The sequence below is a fragment of the Oryctolagus cuniculus genome, chromosome 4 (genome assembly GCF_964237555.1).
Source record: "Oryctolagus cuniculus chromosome 4, mOryCun1.1, whole genome shotgun sequence".
NCBI classification, from domain to species: Eukaryota; Metazoa; Chordata; class Mammalia; order Lagomorpha; family Leporidae; genus Oryctolagus; species Oryctolagus cuniculus.
Genome location: NC_091435.1, coordinates 55,095,160 through 55,122,668, shown reverse-complemented (window position 1 = coordinate 55,122,668; position 27,509 = coordinate 55,095,160). Strand labels below are relative to the sequence as shown.

Below are 27,509 nucleotides of genomic sequence, written 5' to 3'. Positions count from 1 at the left end.
GCTGTTCTGCTATAAACGGTTGCCTAATGAGGATATGCATGCTTCACTGAGTTCAGGTTTGACTTGCTAAAAGTCAAAATAACAACCATTTGCAAGACAAACTAGAGATAAGCATCCATAGTGTATGGTTATTTAACACAGATATTAAACCTGAACAAAGCACATTGAATGACTCTGCTTGCCCAGTTCTACAAAATGAGCCAGTAGGGAAGATCCTTGGCATTCTGCCCCAGACATCAAATATCTCACCATGGCCTAGATATCAACCAAGACTGCACGAAGATCCCAAAGGTATATTATCACGCAGAGCTAGACAAAACCCACTAACAGAGAAAGGTACAGAAAAATACTCATACTTACCCTCCACAAATAAAGCATTTGACATCATTAGCTTGGGTAAGGAGACAGGAAGTGAATTGATGGTGAAACATAAGATGTTGGACACCCCTACCAGTCCAAAGAATAAATACATGGTGAAATGATGCCAGCCCAAGATTTGGTTCCACCGGCCTTCTTTATATAAGCTCCAGTAGGGTCCTCCGGGAATAAATTGTTCCCCAGCCATGCCTGTAGAGGAACATATCACAGTGTTAACAACCTTCCCAAAACCTTGCCTAGAACACAGGAAGGTACAGGAGAATTAGCCCATCGCTAGTGTCCTCTGTGTGTCTCCAGACTTCCCCGTCAACTAAGCACTGGAACGTAAGGCTTGTCTAGAGATTCAGATGCTGGTTAGGATAACAAAATTTAGTCACTGATAACTAACTGGTCAAACAGCTGTTTCAGACCTTCAGTGTAGACTGTGTTAGTTTTGCTGCCTTTTCTAAATCTTGAATGAAGTGGGAGTTTGGATTTGTGAGATCAGCCCTATAGAAGCTGTGTATTTCCCTCCAAGATACCACATCTTTGGGTAGCTGCCACAAAGGATGGGGTTGTGTGTGCTTCTTAATAAAAATGCTGAAAATTTCAGCTTTTCCCAGTTAAGGATAACTGAGATACCCAGATGCCTAGAGCATATGGTTCAGCTAATTATGCATACAGTTAAACTTTCTTAGAAATGCTGCCTGACTTGTTAATCTATAGAATTTGGCAAGGAAATTCTTTGTTATATTGTTTACCAACATAAAAGCTGCCCATATTTACAGGTAACAGGGAATATTTCAACACATGTTTATATTGTGTAACGTCCAAGTCTGGGAAAACATCTCTTCAAATATTTAACATTCAAAATACTTCCTTCTAACTTTTTTCTTAGAAAAATATACAGTACATGCTTTTTATCTATAATCACCCTATTGTGAAAATAGGACACCAGAACCTTCACTCTGTAACTTGAGGGTCATGGCCAAGACCTATTGCCATGAATAAAGAATGAAGAAATCTAATGGGAAAATGGGAAGTTATGCCTTTAATAAAGGAAGAGGCTACAGTGAAACTCTAACAACATGGACAATTTCATTGACCTTCATAGTCAAAGGAAAGGCCTTAGAGGTCATCTGGCCTAACTTCTTCCTCCAATTTAGGAACCAAGTGAAAGGGTGAGTGCAGGAAGCAAGGTCTTTTCAGCCCTGACCCTCTCTATAGCCTATCAGCAATGAGTAATTACTGAAGCTTGCTCATAATCACTTGATTGCTTTGGTGTCATTTACAAGATGATTTCTGACAGAGTTTATTCTTTCAGGGGTCAGAACACTTGATATAAAATTATTTCAAAGATGCCAACTAATTCTGTAAAGAAAATCCACCTTGACTTGGCAACCAAGGTAACTACTTTCAATAATTCATAAAGGAATAGGCTTTTATATGAACATGAAAGTAGCACCTTCCTAACAAAGTATATCAGATAGAAGTTAAACATGTTTGAGACATATTTTAATAAAATTTTCATTTTGTCAATTATCTCAATTTTATATTGGATCACCTCTCAGCATGTGAAAATACCCCGAAGGAGAACACTGAACATAGAAGTGTCCACTCACCAGTTATGGCCATGCAGACTAAAACAATTCCCTCCAAAATTTCTGCTCGACGGAATAATGCTTTGGAACCCAGGTAGCAGGTCCGCTTTTGCTTTCTAAAGATATACTTCAGAATACTCTTAGTGCTCCACCAAAGAGCCATGATAAAGAAGAAGGTTCCAGGGAGGGCATGACCTTTGAAACTCCCCATGACCTAAAAAAATAAGAACACAACAGAGGGTATTTCATTTCTGGAATTGCCCAAAACATCACTTGTCCCCAGGGAGTACAGTCTTCTGATGATCATGGATCCATCACTCTTTGAGAGGATCCTACATTACTGTTGACAATCATATATTTCCATTACAATATCATCAGTATCAATCAAAGGAGAATTAAAATTCACATTTATTGAACATTTAGCATGTACTAGGCACTGTGTCAAAATGTTTCTTCTTCATTCTTTGATTTTTAATTAATTTATTTAAGAAGAAGGAGAGGGAGAATCTCATCCACAGGTTTACTACCCAAATGTCTGCAACACCAGCCAAAACCAGGAGCCAGAAATTCAACCCAGGTCTCTCATGTGCTTGAGCCATCACCAACGCCTCCTAGGGTCTGCATTGTCAGGAAGCTGGAGTCAGGAGCTAGCGCCAGTGATCAAACCCAGGTACTCTGCTGTGGGACACAGGCATCTTAATCTCTAGGCTAATCACCTGCCCTTTTGCCAAAGTGTTTACATGTTATCTCTAACCTGATTTTGGAACTCACCCATGAATGAGGGATTATTCCATTGTCAATTAGGGTACAAGTTTAAAGAAGTTAAATAATTCACCCAACCTTCACAACTGTCAGGCAAAATTTCTCTGTTTCTCACATAGATCTCAAAAAAAACAATTTAATGACAGTAGGTACTTGGCCAGTTGCTCTTGCAGTATATTTGAAGAAAAGTAACATGAAAGCTTTACCTTATGTTTAAAACTGGAATGATTGAAAATTGCCTACTAATTTTTTCAAAGTATCAACCATCAAGTATGTGGAAGAGACCATCAGTGTTCACCAAATATCTAGGCACCCCTCCCCACATTTTCCCCAGCCTCTCCTCCAGTTGGGTTGGTATCTTTTTTGTTTTCTTCCCAGTTCTGGCTAATGGACTCAGTGTGGAACTGGCACATGTCACTCCCAGACTGAGTCAGCTAAGAGCTTACGTGACTGCCTTTATCTCACTCTTCCCCTGCTTTGGCAACCTTAGCATGACACATTTGCCACACAGAGGACAGTCAACCAGCCTGCCTCAGATTTTATTAGAACCATTCCTCTAGGGTGCTCAGCCATTGAAAGTTTGAGACTTACTGCTAAAATCACATAGTCTCACTTAGACAGATGGATGTCAAGTCAAATCAAATTGTACATTTTGTTTCCACTATTACTACATGTTGGAGTCACCTCTGGCTAACTAACACAAGTGCCCTCCATGGGGCCGGTGCTATGGCGCAGCAGGTTAACGCCCTGGCCTGAAGAGCCAGCATCCCACATGGGCGCCGGTTCATGACCCGTCTGTTCCACTTCCAATCCAGCTCTCTGCTATGACCTGGGAAAGCAGTAGAAGATGGCCCAAGGACTTGGGCCCCTGCACCCACGTGGGAGACCTGGAAGAAGCATCTGGCTCCCAGCTTTGGATCAGCGCAGCTACGATCCGAATGGTGCAGCCGTTGTGGCCAATTGGGGAGTGAACCATTGGATGGAAGACCTCTCTCTTTGTAACTCTGACTTTCAAGCAAAATAAATAAATCTTTAAAAAAAAAAAAGTGCCCTCCATTTTAGGTCAGTGCTACAGAAAATTTGTCTTGAGTTTTGTGAATTTTTAATTACATGCCACCCCAAAGGCTGACAGGACCAGTGTTATCTCCTCACACCCACTGGCATGGAGACTAGTTGAAGGTTTTTGATGTAGGATAGCAGGTGAACAGTGAAGGGGAAAATGATCCTTTCCTACTTTAGTTATAGAACTTCTGTATCTTTGCCTTTTAATCAGAAACAGTTTAACAGTTGGAAGCTTTCTGTGTTTAAAAGATCCATACAAAAGGAAATCAAAGCAGACTATAATATTTTCCTGGCTACAGGACTCAACAGACCCAGCTACAAGGAACATGGAAGTGGTGTTCATTTGACTTCACTTTCACTGTGGAGAGAAGGTAATCAGCCACATCCTCAAACAACACTTCACTTATCTTTTAGAAACCATAATCCACCCTTCTATCTTTTGTTCCCTGCTACACTACTGCCTGAAGGTGCAATGTAGAAAGCCAAGTTCAGTACCACAAAGATTGATTAGGTTTAACCCCCCCAAAAAAACAGGCAAAGGAGCACAGATTTTTCCACACAGCAGAACGTACTTGGCCAGCAGTCAGCAGTCAGCAGAAAACTCCGGGGGGAAAGCTGAGGCAGGAAAGCAGTGGCCCTGTGGGACCTCCTTGCCCAATCTGCCCACCTGTGGTGGGGGGACTGAGGACAGTGCTTTACCCAGGCCTAAAACAGTGGCTGCGGGGATCAATCACTGGCTTCCAGACGTCATACTCAAAATCCATACTCTTCCTCCATCCAAAGAAACCCTCCACTCCTAATGGCACCAGCTGATTCTCTGGGCTGAAAACAATGAAACCATTCCTGATGCTCCCATTGGCTCCTTCCTGCAGACCACCACGTAGCATATACACACACTTACTCATCATCCCAAAGGGAAACATTTTTAACCTCCAGCACTTAGAGACACTATTAGGCAAAGCACAAGATCTAAAGCAGGTGTTAGGTGTTAATTCCCAGGTGCTACAGCCACCCAAATCACAGACAAGAAAGATGTGAGAATTCAAAGTAGCTCAGAGGGGACTCAACAATTTTCTAGGTGTAATCTCAACCAAATAGCTAACTGCATTTTGAAATGAACACCATTTTGAGAAAAAAATTAGTATTTCATCTTGAGCCACTACCCAAAAAAGCACTTGTATAGTGACTCATATTTTCAGATACATTTGTAAATTCCAATATAAAATTGAATTATTTCTTGAGCTCCACTTTACTATCTGCCTTAACACGCAAAGTATATACAAGTATACGTAGCTTTGAAATTTTTTGATTCTCTGTCATTACAGTTTCCCAAATTTCAACTCTTTTGAAAGAGTGCTCTTAACATAGCCTTACCTTCACACTTTCCTCAATGTCAAGTCCAATTCAGTTCTCTTCTCTCAAGAATTTATAATAGTTTCAGACTCCAAGGGGAAAAGCAGATGCTAACTGGCCCTAAGTCTATACTGCCTCCTCCTCTTCCCCTGAGTCTGATCAAGTGTGCTCCTCTTTGCCGCATGAAGTAGAGCAGACAAACCTTCACACTATGTCACAATGCATTTAAAGCCAAGGAACACGCCCTTTGAAATATCCTGCTACCCTGTCCAACCATTATGCCACAAAGTAGTTCCAGGCGACACTCACCTTGTCATTCCACCTACCAGTCCACCAGCCTCTGTCATGTGCCACCTGCTCGAAGAACCAATACCTACGAAGCACATAACCTCTCTTTCAGGCCATTAAGATGGACAAAAGACAAAGGGAATGATAATAGCAGCAGTAAAATAATAGAATGTGTTCTGTAAATCCTAAGAAGATAAACCAGTTCCTACTCTGCAATGCCTCAAGCAAGAGACTGTCACAGATGTCAAGAATGAGTCATGGCTAAAACCTAAAGTTACAATAGTAAGAAAAACGATAGAAGAGGACTGCTGTAGGTGTACAGTGAAGCTAAAAGCATTTGGAGTACCAAGCAGCACATCAGGGGCTTGACGTATCCATTACAGAATAGATATACCCTTGCTTACAACAGAAGGCACGCAATAGATTGAGGAAATTAAAAAAAAAAAAAAAAAAAAAAAAAAAAAAAAAACAGAAATACTGAACATGCCCCTTACTAACACACTAGTTGAAAGTTCGAGGAGCATTGTTAAGATGACTGGCATGCCTAAGATAGGAAGGGGTGCCTTCTGAGCAGGTCATGTGGTGGAGGAGGTCATTCTAAAGCCGTGTAGTAGAAGCAAAATCTAACGTGAAAAGGACACCCAGGAAAAGCAGCACCTCAACAGTAGAGTGGCCTGAGTGGAAGCAAGAGAGCAGAAGTGAAAGCTCTGGGCTGTAGGAGGGCTTTCCAGTCATTTTCAGCCCAGCCCAGCCTATCATCTCCATGATAAAAGTGTGAAGGCTGGGCTCTGCGAAACAGGGCTTCAGCCTGCTTGGGATGCCACATCCTATGTCAGAGTGCCAGTTAATGTGCCAGCTATACTACTTCCAACCCAGCTCTCTGCCAACGTGCTGAGAGGCAGTAGATGATGGTCCAAGTTCTTGGGTCCCTTACACCCACATGGGAGACCCAGGTGCTGGGTTCTTGGCTCCTGACTTCAGCTTGGCCCAATCCTAGCTGTTGTGTGTATTTGGAGAGAAACCAACAGATGAAAGATCTCTCTCTCCAGGCTCACTCTTCTTTGTCCCTCTCTCTGTCATTCTGCATTTAAAGTATATATTTTTTCAAATAAAGAAATAAATAAATAAAGAGTATGAGTGTCTCTTCTCTTCCCAGATGATATTGCCAAGATCCAGGAATCCCATTTGAATAAAGAAAAAGTATTTATCTGATGATTAGTGATGCTGGGCAATTTTTCATACACCTATTGGTCATTTGTATATCTTATGAGAAGATCTATTGCCCATTTAAAAATCCTATTATTTAGTGTTTTGCTATTGAGTACTTTATATATTCAGAATATTAACCTCTTGTCAAATGCATAATTTGCAAATACGTTCCTCCATTCTGTCAGTTGTATCTTCACTCTGTTGATTGCTTCCTTTGCTATACAGAGGCATTTCTGCTTGACATCAACCCATTTGTCTAGCTTTGCTTTTGTCGCTTATGATTTGGGGCTGTTAAGCCAAAAATATCATATTACACAAATAGAAATGCTATTATCAAAAATACAAGAAACAAAAAAAAGCTAGCATAAATGTTTAGAAAAATGAACTCATATGCTACTGATTGAAAACATAAATCAGTAAAACTATTACGGAAAACAGAAAAGAAGTTCATAACAGGTCTTCAAAGAAGGAGGTACCTTTCTCTGAAGGGAGGAGAGAACCTCCACTTTGACTATGACCTTGTCTAAACAAGATAAGAGTCGGAGAACTCAAGGGGCTTCCATAGCCTTGGAAACTTATGACTGGTGCATAGGGAGATTACTGATGCCATAAACAGGAGTGTCAATTTGTAAAGTCAACAACAGGAGTCACTGTGCACTTACTCCTCATGTAGGATCTCTGTCCTTAATGTGCTCTACATTGAGGCTTAATGCTATAACGAGTACTCAAACAGTATATTTCACTTTGTGTTTCTATGGGGGTGCAAACTGTTGAAATCTTTACTTAATGTATACTAAACTGATCTTCTGTTAAAAAAAAAAAAAAAAAAGAAGAGATTAGCAATTCCCAACTTGACTCTCACTGGGATTAAACATGACAATAGGTCTGATCTGATTTCATCATCATTTAAAAAATCATGTATTATTTTTCACTTTATGTTTCTGTGTGGGAGCAAACTGTTGAAATCTTTGCTTAATGTATGCTAAACTGATCTTCTGTATATAAAGAGAATCGAAAATGAATCTTGATGTGAATGGAAAGGGAGAGGGAGTGGGAAAGGGGAGGGTTGCGGGTGGGAGGGACGTTATGGGGGGGAAGCCATTGTAATCCATAAGCCGTACTTTGGAAATTTATATTCACTAAATAAAAGTTAAAAAAAAAAAAAAGAAAAGAAGTTCATAAAAAAATCTAAAACAGAACTACCACGTGATTTGGCAATCCCATTACTGGGTATATACCCAAAGGAAATGCAATCAGTCTGTCAAAGGGACATATCTTTATTCTCCATTTACTGCAGCACTATGATATGGATTCCAGGATAAGAGAATCAATCTAAGTGCTTATCAATGGATGAACAGATTAAAAAAAAAAAAACAATGCGGCAAAAACAGCCAAAGAAATATTATTCATCTAAAAGAATAAAATTGTGTCATTTGTGGCAACATGGAAGAACCTGGAGGACATTATGTTAAGCAAAATAAACCAAGCACAGCAGGACAAGTACTATGTGATCGCACTCATACAGAGGAGCCAAGGAAGTGGATCTCATGGAAGTAAAGAGTAATAGTGGTTCAAGACCCCAGCAGAAGGAACAGGCCATCAAGGACGCAGGCGCCTTTCTCCGAAGGGAGGAAGGACCTCTACTGTGATATGGCCTTTACTAAACAAGTTCAGAGTTGGTGAACTCAAGGGGCTTCTATAGCCTAGACAGCTCATGGCAAGAGCCTCGAGTGAATTGCTCACTAGGCTAATCCTCCACCTTGTGGCGCCAGCACACCGGGTTCTAGTCCCGGTCGGGGTGCCGGATTCTGTCCCAGTTGCCCCTCTTCCAGGCCAGCTCTCTGCTGTGGCCAGGGAGTGCAGTGGAGGATGGCCCAAGTCCTTGGGCCCTGCACCCCATGGGAGACCAGGAAAAACACCTGGCTCCTGGCTCCTGCCATTGGATCAGCGCGGTACGCTGGCCACAGCGCGCTGACCGCGGCGGCCATTGGAGGGTGAACCAATGGCAAAGGAAGACCTTTCTCTCTGTCTCTCTCTCACTGTCCACTCTGCCTGTCCAAAAAAAAAAAAAAAAAAAAAAAAAAAAAAAAAAAGAGGGCCAATTGTTAAATCAACAACGGGAGTCACTGGGTACATGCTCCCCACGTAGGATCTCTGTCCTTAATGTGTTTTACTATGAAACTTAAAAACAACACTACTAGTCAAACAATACCCTATACCTTGTGCGGTTGTGTGAGAGCAGCCTGTTGAAATCCCTGCTTAGTATATACTAAGTTGATCTTCTGTATGTGAAGGTAATTGAAAATGAAACTCGATGAAGGGCGGGATGGGAGAGGGAGTGAGAGAGGGGAGGACCGCTGGAGGGAGGGAGGTTGGGGGGGGGGAGCCACAACAATACAAAAGCTGCACTTTTTAAATTCACATTTATTAAATAATAAAACAATTTTTAAAAAGAGTAATCGTGGTTACAAGAGCTGGGGAGGGAAGAGGAGGGGGCAGAAGAAGATTGACCAGCTGATCAGACAGGAGGAATAAGTTCTGTTGTTCCATGACAATGTCAGTGACTACGTGTAACAATATTGTACTGAGCACTTCACAGCAGCTCAGGAGAGGATTCTGCATGTTCTACCTTCAAATCAATGATACTTGTATGAGGTGATGGATATGTGAAATATTCTGATTACTACAATATATATATGCATTAAAACATCACACTATACCCCATATATAGATACAATTATTTGTCAATTAAAAGCAAAAATTTAAAAATAAATTGTATAGGATAGCCTTTAAAAAAAAGAACAGGAAGAGTCACATAAGTTCAAACAGCCACCTAAACTCCCAGGATTAAACCCTGATATTTCAAAATATTATTGAGCAATTCTGTCTGGTCTGTTTGACCTTGCTGTGATTCTTGTAGAAAACAGAGAAAAATGGATACTTATGTGTATGACAGAAATATCAAAAAGGCAATATCCATATATATTTGGCTTTTTGGAAAACATTAATAACTGAAAGGATTGTTGGGAACCCCCCTAGACCCACACTGTCTCTAATATCCTAATATCCCTAAGATCCTGAATATAATTCCCTTCTCTTCCCTCACTGCACTTCTCACCCTGTCAGGACTCACATGACTTTGTACCACTCAGTCCCTTTCATACCTTAATTCAACACGTACTGAATACCAGCTGCATTTCAGGTGCTGTGCAGCTATGTAGAGAAAAACATTCGCCTTTAAGGGCTACACCATCTGGTAGAGAAGGGTATAAATTATTCCAAACCAATGCAAAGCTTGCACAGAGTGAAATGTGAAGAAGGAAAAAGAGCCTGACTCCAATGTGGAGAGTGAGAAGCCACTGTCATGTCTGTACACAACTCTTATTTCTCCCCGTCACGTGAAATCCACTGCAAGCAAGGGCTGTGGTACCCATAACGCTTTGTACCTTGCTGACAATAAGTAGGCAAGGAACAATAAGTTCATGCCTGAGATTCTGTCTCCCACAAACACTCGCCTGGGAGGTAACTAGGATAAGAGATGGCTAATAAAATGCAGATCCCCTGGACCCTATTCAGACCTACTGAATCTGTCCATAGGAGAAAAGTCAGGAGTCCTCATCTTTCCAAGCAACTGCCAGCTGATTTTTTATATCCTTTGAGTTTTGAAAACCAAAGGTTTAAAGTATTTGAGATACTCTGTCAAAAAAAAAGAAATGACCTAAATGAAAGATCTCTGCGAGTGAGATCCCAGTGGAAAGAACAGGTCATCAAAGAAGGAGGCACCCTTCTCTGAAGGGAGGAGAGAACTTCCACTTTGACTATGACCCTGTCGGAATAAGATCAAAGTCAGTGAACTCAAAAGGCTTCCATAGCCTTGGCAACTCATGACAAGAACCTAGGGTGATTACTGATGCCATAAACAAGAGTGTCAATTTGTGGCCGGCGCTGAGGCTCAATAGGCTAATCCTCCGCCTTGTGGCGCCAGCACACCCAGTTCTAGTCCCGGTCGGGGTGCCGGATTCTGTCCCAGTTGCCCCTCTTCCAGGCCAGCTCTCTGCCGTGGCCCGGGAAGGCAGTGGAGGATGGCCCAAGTGCTTGGGCCCTGCACCCCATGGGAGACCAGGAGAAGCACCTGGCTCCTGCCATCGGATCAGCGCAGTGCACCAGCCGCAACGCGCTGGCCGTGGCGGCCATTGGAGGGTGAACCAACGGCAAAAAGGAAGATCTTTCTCTCTGTCTCTCTCTCTCACTATCCACTCTGCCTGTCCAAAAAAAAAAAAAAGAGTGTCAATTTGTTAAGTCAGCAACAGGAGTCACTGTGCACTTACTCCTCATGTAGGATCTCTGTCCTTAATGTGCTGTACATTGTGATTTAATGCTATAACTAGTTCAAACAATATTTTTCACTTTGTGTTTCTATGTGGGTGCAAACTGTTGAAATCTTTACTTAATATATACTAAACTGATATTCTGTATATAAAGATAATTGAAAATGAATCTTGATGTGAATGGAAGGGGAGAGGGAGTGGGAAAGGGGAGGGTTGCAGGTGGGAGAGAAGTTATGGGGGGGGGAAGTCATTGTAATCCATAAGCTGTACTTTGGAAATTTATATTCATTAAATAAAAGTCAAAAGCAAAACAAAACAAAATAGTGTGTGAGATAAGCAAAGTGGGACCAAAACACTGAGATCTAAATATGATGTGCCCATCATCATATCCCAGAGACCATCTGTCTTCTGGCATTGTCATAACCCCAATGTGCTCATTCATACTAGGCCTAGTAAGTGAGCAGATATGGGTGGCTCAGTAGCTTCTCCTACAGCTAGTATGATAGTCCTGCTCTGTTAGATGACAATCTCTAGTGTTGCTACCCTACAGGTATGTATTTCATTGTATCATACCTTATTTTGCTATCTTCCATACCTCTACTTCTTGTTCCAACTATCAACCCCTTGAGACTAACTAAAACCATCCATCACACCTAGGCTATTCTTAACAAAACACCTCAAATGGCTCACAGAACTTTGAACTTGAAACTATAAGCAGCGTGAGGTAACCCAAAGGCTTATATGTTAAAAATTAAAACTAACAAACAAAAAGTAAGAACAAATGTCATGTTGCATCACCTGCTTGTCATCAACTTGTCAAAGTAAACAGAAAGCTGAACCAGTCTGTTGGTGGTGATACACCTTAGATGGGAAGAAAGCTAGCATGCGCTGAACACCTACTATGTTCCAATAACCGTTCATACATGTTCATTTCATCTTTGAGAAAACTCATGGAAGGATTGCTACCTCCACCCTAGATATCCCTGGAGTGCTCCCTCTTGAGGAAACTGAGGCTCTGAGAGATTTGGTGACCATTCAGGTTTGCGTGTACCCTTTAAAACTCATGTTGAGATTCGCCAGTGTGATGGTATTGTGAGGTGATGCCAAAAATGATTAGGTCAAGCAGACTTTAGCTTCATGATGTATTAAGGCCACTACCGTGGGAGTGGGTTGGTTATTGAGAGTGGGTTATTTTAAAAGCAAGTTTGGCTTCTTTGGCTTTCTGATGCTCACTTGCTCTCTCTCTCTCTCTCTCTCTATCTCTTGTCCACATGCTCTTTTGCCATGTGATGTGCCTGATGCTTGCATGTTGATGTTGGACTTTCCCAACTGTGAGAAATAAGTTTATTTTCTTTATAAATGACCCAGGCTGTGGTATTCTTTTATAGCAGCAGAAAATGGACTACTAAGACAGTGACCTAAGAGCCAGGGTTCCAAAGACCTATGGCAGATTCCAAATCCCAGGATGTTAACACTCCCAGATAAGGGTAAACACTAGACAAAGTTTTCCAAAGGCCTCTCCAAAAGGTCCCAATCAAGTATCTTTGAAGGGGTCAAATAGCATAGAGAAGAGACATCTCTTCCTGGGACTTGACAGTATTGAGCTGTCAGGCTCCAAACAAGGGAAACTGGACTGAGCAACCTACAGTGACATCATTTGCTATGAGCTGACAAAGGTGTACATGCTAGTGACAGTGGTGAGCATCAGGCTGATCATGAAGGAACCTAACGAAGTCATTCCACAGTTCTAAGCACCATACTGCTGCATCACTCAAGTCCAGGAATCATGATTGAGTACCCTTTCCGTATCTAAGGATCTACTTCAAGTTACAGAGGACTCAGTGGTGAGCAAGCACATCAGTTTTGTATTGTTGCTGTAGCAGATTACGACATAGATTAAAACAGTACAGGTTTATTATCTTACAGTCCTGTAGGCCAGAAATTTAAAACAGATGTCACGGTGCTACAGGTTGCACGCAAGGCTGTCCCTCCATGCCTATCACCAAAGTCAAGGCAACAGCAAGGCCACAGCTACATTCCTTCCAAGAGGCTGAAAGGAAGAATCCATGTCCTTCCCTTCTCCAGCTTCTAGGAAGCAACTCCATTCTTCCTCCATATTCAACATCAATAATGTTCCATCTCCCCTTAACCACAGATTCCTCTGATGCTGAACTGGGCTGCTAAAGATTCTCTCCAATTTTAAGGACCCATGAAATTAGACGGGGCCTACTTGCACAATCCAAAATAATCTCCTCATCTCAAACTCCTTAACTTAACTACAGCTGCTAACTCCCTTTTGCCACGTGAGGTGATACATGCACACATTCCAGGAATTAGGACGCGGTGGGCAAGAGAGTATTCTGCCTGCCACAAAACCATGCAAGAGCTCACAATCCAGCAGGACAAAGAGGACAGACACAGTAGAGGCTGTGGAACCCAAGAGATGACCTAATATTTATATTAAAGAGATAAAATGCTATAGGTACCTGAGCCCCTTCATTTAAGGTCAGAGAAGGAGAAAGATATATTACACAATCTGGAAGTCTCTTTTTAAAAAGATTTATTGATTTATTTCAGAGAGTGAAAGAGAGGTCTTTTATCCACTGGTTCACTCCCCAGAATGAAATGACTACAAAGGCTGGAGCTGGGCCAACCCAGAGCCAGGAGCCAGGAACTCCTTCCAGGTCTCCATCTTCCACTGCTTTCCCAGGCCACTGGCAGGGAGCTAAATCTGAAATGGAGTAGCCAGGACTTGAACTGGCAACCATATGGGATGTTGGCACTGCAAGCGGAAGTTTAACCTACTATGCCACAGTGCTGGCCCCAGAATCTGGAAGTTTTTAAAGGCCATTTGAATTAAACCTTGAGCAAGGGGTAGGATTTTGAAAGGTGGAGTTAAAATGGAGCCCTCCTTGAGCCAGCACTGTGGCACAGCAGGTTAAAGCCCTGGCCTGCAGTGCCGGCATCCCATATGGGCACCGGTTTGAGACCCGGCTGCTCCACTTCTGATTCAGCTCTCTGCCAGAGCCTGGGAAAACAGTAGAAGATGGTCCAAGTCCTTGGGCTCCTGCACCCGCGTGGGAGACCCGGAAGAAGCTCCTGGCTCCTGGATTCCCATTGGTGCAGCTCCGGCCATTGTGGCCATCTGGGGAGTGAACCAGTGTATGGAAGACCTCTCTCTCTCTGCCTCTCCTCCTCTGTGTAACTCTGACTTTCAAATAAATAAAAAATCTTAAAAATAAATAAATAAGTAAAATAAAATAAAATGGAGCCCTCCAGACGTAAGGAACAGAATGAAAGCATACACGTTGGCAGGAACATTTGGGAGACAAGTTAGTTACTCAAGTAGGAGGACAGAAATAAAGCTAGAACCCATACATGAGAAGATAGTGACAGAAATGAGAATACAATTGCCAATTTATTAATGGATAAAAATTAAATCAATTTGTACTCAGACCACATTCAAAAATAAATCCAGGTGGAGCCAGGAGCTTCCTCCAGGTCTCTTATGTGGGCCCAGGGGCTCAAGAACTTGGGCCATCCTCCACTGTTTTTCCCAGGATATTAACAGGGAGCTGGATTGGAAGAGGAGCAGCCGGGACTCAAACTGGTACCTGTGTGGGATACTGACAGCAGGCAGAGGCTTTATCCACTACACCACAATGCAAGGTCAAATAAAATTTCTAGAAAGCAACACACTACTGATACATGCAAACACCTGGATGAATTACAGAAGCATTATGCTAACTGAAACAAACCAGACACAAAAGAATACATACGGCCTAGTTGCACTTATATGAAATTCTAGGAAAGACAAAACCATAGCGATAGAAAATAGATCAGTGGTTACCCGAGAGCAAGGTGAAAGGAGCTGAGTGCAAGGGGCATGAAGAAACATTGCAAGGTAATGAAAATATTCTATGGATTGACTGAGACAATAAATACTCAACCAAATACATTTGTCAAAACTCACCAAGGTATACGGTTCATTTTAGAAGTTTGTTATGTAAATGCTCTGCATTTTGAGTTATTTAATTTTCATAATAAATCTGAATTAGATGCTGTTTTCATCCCATTTTACAGATGAAGAGACAGAAGTAGTTAACAGATTAACTAAAATATCCAAGGCCGTGCTGGTGATAAGTAATGGAACTGGTACCCATGCCCATCCTGAGTGTACTCATCTCCCACCATGGTACCACAAATAAAATTAATAGACATGTGACCAGTAGAAAAGATATTTGAAATAAATGTAACTAAGAAAGCATGAGCAATCAGAATGTAACAATTAACTAGGAATGAATTTAGTAAAAGAAAAACTGTACCCTTTATAGGCAAAGAATAATAACAAATCAACACAAGTCAAAACTCTTAACGTCCTCAGTTTCACTAGAAATCAAGAAGGCAAAATTGAAAAACAGGTATTTTCATCTATTCAATTAGAAAAAGTTTAAATAACTATCATATCAAGTGTTGATGAGGATATGTGGAAACAGGGACACTCATGTACTAACACAAGTGTAAATTGTCATTACCACTTTGCCAAGAGATTGGTAGTAGCTAGTATAGTTGAAAGTGCACATATCCAGTGGCCGGTGCTGCAGCTCACTTGGCTAATCCTCCACCTGCAGCGCCGACACCCCGGGTTCTAGTCTAAGTTGGGGCGCCGGATTCTGTCCCGGTTGCTCCTCTTCCAGACCAGCTCTCTGCTGTGGCCCAGGAATGCAGTAGAGGATGGCCCAAGTCCTTGGGCCCTGCACCCACATGGGAGACCAGGAGGAAGCACCTGGCTCCTGGCTTCGGATGGGCGCAGCACGTGGCCATAGCAGCCATTTGGGGGGATGAACCAATGGAAGGAAGACCTTTCTCTCTGTCTTTCTCTCTCTGTCTGACTTTGCCTGTCAAAAAAGAAAGAAAAGTGCACATATCCCACAATGCAGCAATTCAGTCTGTAGGGCATACCTCAGAAAAATATGCTCTCTTGTATCTGACTCAAAAACAGTCATTGCTGTTTGGTTGTAGTAACATAAAACTGGAAACAATCTGATCATCCATCAGCAGAGGAACATATGAAAATATGATGCAACATATAGACAATTGAATATGATACTAGTTAAATTTTTAAATTAAAAAATTAGGTCTATACTTACCAACATAGATTTCTTTAACACATTAGGTTGAATGGAAAATACAATTTTAAGAACATTTGATGCAAATGTTGTTCTTAAACACCTGAAAAATAATAGTACTCATTGCTCATGTGCACATAAGAATGTAGAAGTGTAAAAGAGATTGCAAGGACACATACTAGTGACCGTGGTTTCCTTTGGGGAGGGCAAGGGGAATGAAGTCAGAGGTGTCAAGGAACACTTACACTGTAATATTTTGTTTCTTGAATTTAAAAGGAAGAAAAATTCAAAGCATATGATTCCAAATATTAGTTCTATATAGTTGGGACATGAATGTTTGCTATATACTTTTATGTTTTTCACTAGTTTTTAAATTAATAAACTTTACTTTTTTTTTTTTTTTTTTTTTTTTTTGACAGGCAGAGTGGACAGTGAGAGAGAGAGACAGAGAGAAAGGTCTTCCTTTGCCGTTGGTTCACCCTCCAATGGCCGCCGCGGCCGGCGCGCTGCGGCCGGCGCACCGCGCTGATCCGATGGCAGGAGCCAGGAGCCAGGTGTTTTTCCTGGTCTCCCATGGGGTGCAGGGCCCAAGCACCTGGGCCATCCTCCACTGCACTCCCTGGCCACAGCAGAGAGCTGGCCTGGAAGAGGGGCAACCGGGACAGAATCCGGCGCCCCAGCCGGGACTAGAACCCGGTGTGCCGGCGCCGCAAGGCGGAGGATTAGCCTAGTGAGCCACGGTGCCGGCCTAAACTTTACTTTTTTGAGTAGTTTTAAGTTTACAGAAAACTGAACAGAAATGTAAACAGAGCTCCATGTGCCCTCTCTCTCCTCCCCTCATTTCCTAATCATTAACATCTTACATTAGTGTAGTATATTTGTTACACTGATGAACCAATATTGACACATGATTATTAACTGACATCCCTAATTTGCATTAGGATTTACTCTTTGTGTTTTAGAGCCCTGTGGGTTTTAAAAGGTGCACAATGTCCTTTACTCATAATTAGAGTGCATTATACAGAATATGTCATTAAAATCTCTGCAGGGCCGGCGCTGTGGCGTGGCAGGTGAAGCCGCACCTGCAGTGTTGGCATCCCATTTGGGAACCGGTTCGAGTCCTGGCTGCTCCACTTCTGATCCAGGTCTCTGCTATGGCCTGGGAAAGCAGTAGAAGATGGCCCAAGTCCTTGGGACCCTGCACACCCATGTGGGAGACCCAGAAGAAGCTCCTGGTTCTTGCTTTCAGATCAGCATAGCTCCGCCCGTTATGATCATCTGGGGAGTGAACCAGCAGATGGAAGACCTCTCTCTCTCTCTCCCTCCCTCCCTCTCTGTAACTCTGCCTTTCAAATGATTAGATAAATCTTAAAAAAAAACAAAACATCTCTGTTCCACCTATTTATCCCTCTCCCTCCTCCGAGCTCCTAGATACCACCGATCGCGTTACTATCTCTCTGGCTTTGCCTTTTCCGGAGTGTCACATAGTTGGAATCATTGTAGCATTTAGACTCTTACAGATTGGCTCCTTTCACTTAGCAGCATTCAGTTAAGTTTTCTCCAAGTCTTCTCATGACTTGTGAGCTCACTTTCTTTCACTGATTAATATCCCATTAAATGGAGGTACCATAGGTTTTTTTAATCCACACATTTCACAAAGGTCATCTTGATTGTTTCCAAGTTTTGGTAATTGTCAATAAAGCTGCTATTAAGATTCACAGGCAGGTTTTCGTGTGGATATGCATCGCCAACTCATTTGAATAATTATTTAAGAACACAAACCTGAATCTTACAGTAAAACTATGCATAGCTTTGTAAGAAACTGCTGAACTATCTTGCAAACTAGTTGTACTATTTTTGCATTCCCAGCAGCAATGAATGAGAGTTCCTCACCAGCATTTTGTGTTGTCAGTATTTTGGATCATAACATTTTTTAACAGATGCATGTTAGTATCTCATTGTTTTCATTTGCAATTCCTTGACAACAGATGATGTTGTGCATCTTTTTATATGCTGATCTACCACCATACACCTTCTTGGGTGAGTATCCAGATCTCTTGCTTGCTTTCCAATTATACGGTTTTCTTATTATTGAGAGTTCCTTATATAGTTTAGATAAAATCCTATTATCAGATCTATGTTTTACACATACTTCCCCTCTCTGTGCTTGTCTTTTTTATTGTTGTTAACAGTATCTTCCATAGAAAAGTTTTTAATTTTAATTAAGTCTAATTTATACATTTTTTTCTTTCACAGATTATGCTCTTGATATTGTACTTAATTCATTTCCACACTCAATTTAATCTAGATTTTCTCTTATTGTCTTCTCAAAGTTTGTAGTTTTTCATTTTACACTTAGGTCTATTGATCCACTTTGAGCATATTTTAATGAAAGATTTATATGTTTGTGTGTGTGTGTATATATACACACACATATATATATACTTTTTTTTGCATGTGAGGATGACAGTTATTATCCCTTGGGCTAAGGGACGTCCAGACACTCAGTAAAACATTATTTCTGGGTATATTTAGGAGGGTGTTGCTGGAAGAGATTAGCATTTGAATCAATAGACTGAGTTAAGAAGACAGGATTGGTGGACACCATTCAATCCTTTGAGGGTCCAAATAGAACAACAAGGCAGAGAAAAAGGTGATTTGCTCTCCTCGAGCTGGGGCCTCTGAATTCCTCTGCCCTCAGACCTCAGAGCCTCCGGTTTTCAGAGCTTTGGACTCCGAGACTTATACCAGGGGGCCTCCCAGGACGCATGCCTTAGACTTCAGCTGAATTCTATTGCCAGCTCCCTTAATCCTCCAGCTTGCAGACAGAATTATTAGCCTCCATAACTGCATGCCAACTCCCGTGTTAAATATGCTCTTGTAGCTGTACAGATATCCTATTGGTCCTGTTGCTCTGCAGGATCCTGTGTAGCATAGTGAGTGTGCAACTGATCAAGCTCTATCTGTTGAAAAGAAAATCCTTTCAATACTGAACGGCTTTTGCCCCTTTGTTAAAGTCCAGATGACTGTATTTGTGTGGGTCCATTTCTGGGTGCTCTATTCCGCTTCTTTCATCTGTCTATTCTTTCACCAGTACCTACAATCTTGATCATTGCAGCTTGAAACTAGGTTTTAAAGTTGGGTAGGGTCTGTACTTGAACTCTATTCTTTTCCTTTAATATTATTTTGGCAGTCCTGAGTTTTTTACCCTCCCATATAAATTTTAGAAGCAGTTTGTCAGTATCCACAAAGTGACATGTTAGAATTCCGATTAGAATTGTATCAAATATATAAATAAAATTGGGAAGAAGTGGGTAGAAATCGCGGCACAATTGGTTAAGCTGCAGCCTGCAACTCTTGCAAGCACCAGTTCGAGCCCAGCTACTCTACTTCCAATCTAGCTCCCTGCTAATGCACCTGGGAAAGCAGCAGAAGATGGCCCAAGTACTTGGGTCCCTGCCACCTACATGGGAGATTCAGATGGAATTCCTGGTTCCCAACATCAGCTTGGCCCAGCCCCAGCCCCAGCCATTTCTGCCTTCTGGAAAGTGAACAAGATTCTCTTTCTCTCCCCCACCCCCACCCCCCATCACTCTACTTCCAAATAAATAAAAACAAATCTCTTTTTAAAAATTAAGAGGAACTAACATTTAACAATTTTGATTCTTTATATAAATAAACATGGAACATCTCTCCATTTATTTGTATTTTGATTTCCCGCATCAGAGGTTTGTAGTTTTTCTCCTATAGATCTGGTACATATTTTGTTAGATTCATACCTAAATATTTGTTTTCTTTCTTTTTTCTGGTGCTAAAGTAAGTAGTGGTATTTTTTTATTTCCAACTCAAATTTTTAATGGTTGACATATAGGAAAGCATTTGACTTTTATATATTACTCTTGTATCCTGCAACATTGCTATAATCACTGGCTAATTCCAGAGGGCTTCTTGGTGTTGATTCTTCAGGATTTTCTGCATAAACAAATATATCATCTGTGAACTAAGACAACTTTATTTCTTTTTTCCAAGACCATATACCTTTTATTTCTTTTTATTATCTTACTGCATTGGCTAAGAGTTTCAGTATGATACTGAAAAGCAATGATGACTGGAGACATTTTGCCTTACTCTCAATCTCAAGGGGATTCCATCTAGTTTCTTTTTTTTTTTTTTTCAACATTTATGTATTTACTTGAAGGGCAGAAACAGTGAGAGAGACAGAGACAGAAAGAGAGTGAGATCTTCCATCGGCTGATTCACTCCCCAAATGGCTGCAACAACCAGTAAGACTGAAGCCAGGAGCCAGGAACTTCTCTGGGTCTCCCACGTGGGTGCAGGGGCCCAAGCTCTTGGACCATCTTCACTGCTTTTCCCCGGCCATTAGCAGGGAGCTGGATTGGAAGTGGAGCAGCCAGCACACAAACCAGCACCCATAATTAGATGCCGGCATCAAAGCCGGCAGCTACTCCCCAACACCAGCCCCAGCATCTAGTTTTTCATCATTAAGTATGATATTAGCTATAGGTTTTGTGTAGATATTTTGTTTCAAGTTCAGGAAGCCCCCACTCAATCTCTAGTTCACTGATTTTCATTTGTCTTTTTTTTTATTTTCGAGTTCTTTTTTTTCTACTTTTATTCAATACAGTACTAGAAGTTTTAGCGAGAGCAATTCGGGGAGAAAGAAATAAAGGGCATCGGAACTGGAAAAGAGGAAGACAAATTATCCAAGACACAATGTTGTACATGGAAAAACCTAAACACTCCACCAAAAAGCTGTTAGAACTGATAAACCAATTCAGTAAGGTTGCAAGTTGCAAAATAAACATACAAAAAAACAGTAGCTTTTGGTATGCTAATGATGAACTCATAGAAAGAGAAATCAAGAAAGAAATTTTATTCACAATAGCCACAAAAAATCCAAATATTTAGTAATAAATTTAATGAAAGAAGTGAAAAGTTTCTATACAATGAAAATTATCAAAAATTGATGGAAAAAAACATCAAAAACATAAAAATAATGGAAAAATATTCCTTGCTCATGGAGCAGAAGAATTAATATCATTAAGATGTCTATACTAGCTAAAGCAATCCACAGATTCAATGCAATCCCTATCAAAATACCAATGACATTCTTTACAGAATTAGAAAAAGTAATCCTAAAATTCATATGGAATCACAAAAACCCAGAACATCCAAAGCAATCCTGAACAAAAAAATCAAGCTGGAATCATCATAATACGTGACTTCAAAACATACTAAAAATCTACATTAATCAAAACAGCATGGCACTAGCTTAAAAACCAATGCATAAGCCACAATGGAAGTCTGTCTGGAGATTCCTCAGAAACCTGAATATAACCCTACCATTCAACCCAACCATCCCACTCCTTGGAATTTACCCAAAGGAAATTAAATTGGCAAACAAAAAAACGGTCTGCACCTTAATGTTTATTGCAGCTCAATTCACAATAGCTAAGACCTGGAATCAACCTAAATGCCCATCAACAGCAGACTGGATAAAGAAATTATGGGACATGTACTCTATAGAATACTATACAGAAGTCAAAAACAATGAAAACCGGTCATTTGCAACAAAATGGAGGAATCTGGAAAACATCATGCTGAGTGAAATAAGCCAGTCCCAAAGGGACAAATATCATATGTTCTCCCTGATTGGTGACAATTAACCGAGCACCAAAAAGGAAACCTGCTGAAGTGAAATGGACACTATGAGAAATGGTGACTTGATCAGTCCTTGCCCTGACTGTTGATGAACAACTTAATACTTTATCCCTGTTAGTATTTTTTTGCTTGTTCTACTTAATACTATTGGTTGAATTCTGTAATTAATACACGGTTATTCTTAAGTGTTGAAACTTAACTGAAAAGTGATCCCTGTTAAATATAAGAGTGGGAATAAGAGAGGGAAGAGATGTACAATTTGGGACAAGCTCAAGCTGAGTTGCCCCAAACGGTAGAGTTAGAAACATACCAGGGGATTCCAAATTCAATCCCATCAAGGTGGCATGTACCAATCCCATTTCACTAGTCCAAGTTATCAATTTCTGTTCACAACTGATCATAATGATAGGTCTAAGAGTCAAAGGGATCACATAAACAAGACTAGTGTCTGCAAATACTAACCAATAGAATAAAAAAAAAGGGAGAGAACGATCCAACATGGGAAGCGAGATACACAGCAGACTCATAGAATGGCAGATGTCCTAAACAGCACTCTGGCCTCAGAATCAGCCCTTAAGGCACGCGGATCTGGCTGAAAAGCCCATGAGAGTATTTCAGGCATGGAAAGCCAAGACACTCTGGCAAAAAAAAAAAAAAAAAAAAATGACCTAAATGAAAGATCTCTGCAAGTGAGATCCCAGTGGAAAGAACTGGTCAAAAAAGAAGGAGGTACCTTTCTCTGAAGGGAGGAAAGAACTTCCACTTTGACTATGACCTTGTCTAAATATGATCAGAGTCGGTGAATTCAAAAGGCTTCCATAGCCTTGGCAACTCATGACAAGAGCCTAGGGTGCTTAGTGACGCCATAAACAAGAGTGTCAATTTGTTAAGTCAACAACAGGAGTCACTGTGCACTTACTCCTCATGTAGGATCTCTGTCCTTAATGTGCTGTACAGTGTGATTTAATGCTATAACTAGTACTCAAACAGTATTTTTCACTTTGTGTTTCTGTGTGGGTGCAAACTGTTGAAATCTTTACTTAATGTATGCTAAACTGATCTTCTGTATATAAAGAGAATTGAAAATGAATCTTGATGTGAATGGAAGGGGAGAGGGAGTGGGAAAGGGGAGGGTTGCGGGTGGAGGGAAATTATGAGGGGGGAAGCCATTGTAATCCATAAGCTGTACTTTGAAAATTTATATTCATTAAATAAAAGTTAAAAAAAAACCAATGCATAGGTCTAGATTAATGTAACAGAATAGAGAGCCCATTAATTAACCCAGGTACATATAGCCAACTTTTTTTTTTAAGATTTTTTTTTTACTCACTTGAGAGGCAGAGTTACAGAGAGGGATAGAGAGAGGTCTTCAATATATTGGTTTATTCCCCAAATGGTTGCAATTCTGGAGCTGGGCTGATCCAAAGCAAGGAGCCAGGAGCTTTGTTGAAGTCTCCTGTGCAGGTGACACTGACTTGGATCCCCTTTTATGCCCATTTTCTTCTTCCCCTTCATCTGTTGGTGAATTTTGAATTTATATGATTGTTAGAGGTCCTCCCTCAGATCAGCAGGTGCTAGGCTCAGTAATGGCTCCTGAAGGTGTCCATGTCCTAATTTATGGAAACTGAGAACATGTTACCTTATACAATAAAAAAAGACTGTGCAGATATGATCAAGTTAGTGATTTGGGGATGGTGGGAGTGTCTTCAATAATTCAGCTGTGCCCGACATAATCTCAGGGGGTCCTTCTGAGAGGGAGGCAGGAGGAGGTTGGCAATCAGAAGATGCAGCAGTGGTGACGGAGAAGGGGGCCAGAGTCAGTGGGAGAGATCTGAAGATACCAACACTACTGCCCTGCAGATGAGGAAGGGGCCAGCAGCCAAGGAATGCAGGGGGCCTCTTGAAGCTGGAGCAGTTTAGGAAAGCCTGGCTCCACCTCAGGGAGATCCACTGGAGACTTCTGACCTCCAGAACTATAAGATTATAAATCACAAATCAATCCAAAGTAGAACCACAGTCCCCACTCTCTTTGGTCAAGCCCAAGCTCCATCTCACTGGCTTACCACTTAGTGAAATTATCGTGTTTGTTTACTTGCCATTGCCAACACCAGGGGTCAGTGTTTCCTAAGCTGGGTCTATTTTTTAAAAATTAATCAAAAATCGAAAAGAAAAGATAAACACTTGGGCCATCTTGTACTGCTTTTGCAGTTTATCAGCAGGTGGCTAGATCGGGAGTGAAGCACCTGGGATTCGAACCAGCTCTCATATGGGATATGGCGCCACAGGCAGATGCTTAATCTACTAAGCCACAGCGCCAGCCACAGCCAACTGATTTTTGACAAAATTGCTCAGATCATACAGTGGAGTAAGGATAATGTCTTCAACAAATTGAGCTGGCAAAATTGGATGAATATATATAGAAAAAGAAAATTAGAACCATATTTTTGCTATATACAAAAATCAACTCAAGACAGATCAAAGACCTAAACTTAAGACCTGAGACTATTAGGTTGCAGGAAGAAAATGTAGAGGAAACACTCTAAGACACTGGTGTAAGGGCAAACTTCTTGGACAAGACCCCCAATGCACAGGCAAGAAAAGCAAAACTAAACAAAAGGGACTATATCAAACTCAAAAGCTTCAGCAAAGGAAACAATCAATAAAGTGAAGAGACATCCAACAGAATGGAAAACATATTTGCAAACCACTTATTTGACAAAGGATTAATATCCCAAATATATCAGCAACTTAAAAAATAACCAATGCAGTTGAGAAATAAGCAAAGGACTTCCATAGACAGTTCTCAAAAGAAGAAATACAAATGGCCAACAAATATCTGAAACACTGCTCAACATTACTAGTCATCGGGGAAATGCAAATCAAAACAACAATGAGATAGCACCTCACCCCTTTCAGAATGGCTAAAATCCAAAACAGGGTAGCAAATGCTGGTGAGGATGTAGAGAAGGGAACACTTAAACATTGTTGTTGGGAATATAAATTAGGGCAGCCACTGTGGAAATCAGTGTGGGGAATTCTTAACAAACTAGAAATAGACTTGCCACATAATCCTGCAATCCCACTACTTGGTATATACCCAAAAGACTGGAACACATTATATCAAAGAGATACCTGCACCACCATGTTTACAGCAGCACTGTTCACAAAAGCCAAAATTTGCACTTAACCAAGGTGTCTATCATCAGATGCATGGATAAAAAAAATGTGGTGTATGTACATAATGGAATATTATTCTACTATAAGAAAGAATGAAATTCTACCATTTTTAACAAAATGGATGCAATTGGAGGACATCATGTTGAGTGAAATAAGCCAGACACAGAAAGACAAATACCACATGTTCTTCTTTATATGAGAGCTAAAATTAATAAAAAAAAAAGAAAGAAAGAAATGTCTGTGGGTATCAATATTGTTGCAAAGTTTTATAAAACTTTGTTTTATACTTTTGCCAAACCAATAGTTAAGAATATTATACTACTATAATTTTAATGATCTGTGATTACTCTAAAATTTACTGTATATGGCTGAAATGGTCACTTTTCCATTCAATTGTTGTTTATAGTCTTTGTCTATATTCTCACTAAAGTAGAGTCTTTTTGTTTTTACTTCCTAAACTTCTTATTTGGTGAAGTATTATTTTACTGTAATTTAAATTTAAAATATATTATCTCAAAAACTTTTGCAAAGGAAGAAAGGGAGAAGCAAAGAGGGTGGGAAGGAGAGAACAGGTGAAAGGGAGGAAGGAAGGAAATATCATTATGTTCTTAGAATTTTATCTACAAACCACATTGAACCTGCTAAACACTAATTAAAATTAAAATTAATTAACTAATTAATTTTTTTAAAAACTTAAAAGGTGATTTAAAGCCAGATAATAGAGGACCTTGAATGCCATATTAAGAAGTTTAAACTTTATTTTACGGACAATAATATACAAAGAAGGAACATAACAGAGATAAAACATCCCATAAGTTTGTCTTTTTTTAAAGATTTGTTTATTTATTTGCAAGGCAGAGAGAGAGAGAGAATCTTCCATTCACTGGTTCACTTTCCAAATGGCTACAAAGGCCGGAACTAGGTCAGGCCAAAGCCAAGAGCCAGGTACTCCATCCCGGTCTCCCATGTGGGCGGCAGGGGCTCAAGCACTTGGGCCATCTTCTGTTGCCTTTTCCAGTTGCATTAGCAGGGAACTGGATCAGAAGTAGAGCAATCATTTCCAACATCCATATGAGATGCCAGCATTGCAAGAAAAGGCTTAAACTGCCACACCATAATGCCAGCCCCTGTATAGGTTTCTGTAAAACAATTCTTATCTAAGACATCCACAAATAGGGAATCCTCCAAGTGCTTCAATCACTTGTGCTAAGACATACAAATCTCACTATCTGTTGACCTTGTCTTAGAGACAGCCTGAATCCATGGCAGGTCCAAGTAAATATGCAGAACATTCACCAGTCTTGACTAACTGCTGATATGAAGAACTGACTCCCAAACACAGAATTAAGCTACCTACTCCCAACTCAGAAACAAAAAGCAACTTCACTCAGGTTCAGAGCAGAGTCCCAGGTATCCAGTGGCCCAAACTAGCTTACTAAACAATGTACCAAAATGCAGTGACCACACCTGAGTCAACAATATTGACACATCCATTTGCATCACTTCTAATGGAAGAGTTGCTGCTGTTGAGAGCCTTGATGACAACGGCACCTGGCTAAACTTTGGCTCTCCTTGGCCCATCTACAGAGAGCACCCTATAACCTTATTCACATGGCCCAACTTCCTTTCCTCTTCTTGACCCACTGCCATCCTGTTCTCCAGGTCTACACTCTCTCTTCTGCCCACCACAACCAATTCTCAGAGGGACAGAGGAGAGGTCTTTGGGTTCTAAGCAAATTCCTTCTAAGAGCAAAGGTTACCTTAGGAAAGAAAGGCATTCCTTGATCAGATTTCAACATTTGGCTTGGATTGGATTTCTATGTGGGCAGAAAAGTAGAAGACAGGAGCCAGTACTGTGGCAGCATCCCATATGGGCGCCAGTTCGAGATCTAGTTGCTCCACTTCCATTCTAGCTCTCTGCTATGGCCTGGGAAAGCAGCAGAAGATGGCCCAAGTGCTTGGGTCCCTGCACCGGTGTGGGAGACCCAGAGGAAGCTCCAGGTTCCTGGCTTTGGATTGGCCCAGCTCCAGCCACTGTGGCCATTTGGGGAGTGAACCAGCAGATGGAAAGAAAGAAAACTCTCTCTCTCTCTCTCTCTCTCTCTCTCTGCCTCTCTGTAACTCTGCCTTTCAAATAAATCTTAAAAAAAAAAAAAAAGAAAGAAAGAAAGAAAAGTAGAATACAGAAGGTACTCAATGGATATCCAGCAAGCCACAAATACAAAGAAAATGACTTTGCCAATTGGTGTTACTAAGTCTCTGAGTCCTTGAAGCTCACAGGCATACAAACTATAGCCCTCAGCTTCCTGTCGTCCACTCAAGGACATCTTTTCCCTTCAATCTACTCCATGAAATTCATCCTGACCCGATTTCCTTTGAAACTATTCTGGCTCCGCATTTCCTCTTTCTGCCCTGCTGCCTGACAGTCATGTAAATATTCAATCAAGGTCCATTTCCCTCAGGACAGGCGCAGGTATGGGGCCCAGCCTTGGGCCTCTGTTTTTACCCAATGTGTGAGTCTAGCCTTGGCAACCAACCTGGGTAAACACACACCAGAGCCC

The 27,509-nt window shown here is 41.0% G+C and overlaps 1 protein-coding gene across 13 annotated transcripts in view; it reads right to left on the bottom strand.

Annotated features, from left to right (window-relative positions):
* TMEM45A (transmembrane protein 45A) overlaps positions 1-27,509 on the bottom strand; it is a 107,661-nt gene that overhangs the window by 21,290 nt on the left and 58,862 nt on the right. For 7 of the 13 annotated variants that reach the window (XM_070071992.1, XM_070071989.1, XM_051819148.2 and 4 more), the window contains 2 exons: positions 1,980-2,172; positions 361-567 (listed from right to left, as the gene is read on the bottom strand). In XM_070071992.1, coding sequence (XP_069928093.1) covers positions 361-567; positions 1,980-2,169 — 397 coding nt within the window. In that variant the 5' untranslated portion in view covers positions 2,170-2,172. Of the gene's footprint in view, positions 1-360; positions 568-1,979; positions 2,173-5,156; positions 5,356-5,444; positions 5,468-16,110; positions 16,193-27,509 lie in introns of those variants that run through there. The other 6 variants (XM_070071988.1, XM_051819151.2, XM_070071990.1 and 3 more) reach the window with 3 other exon arrangements.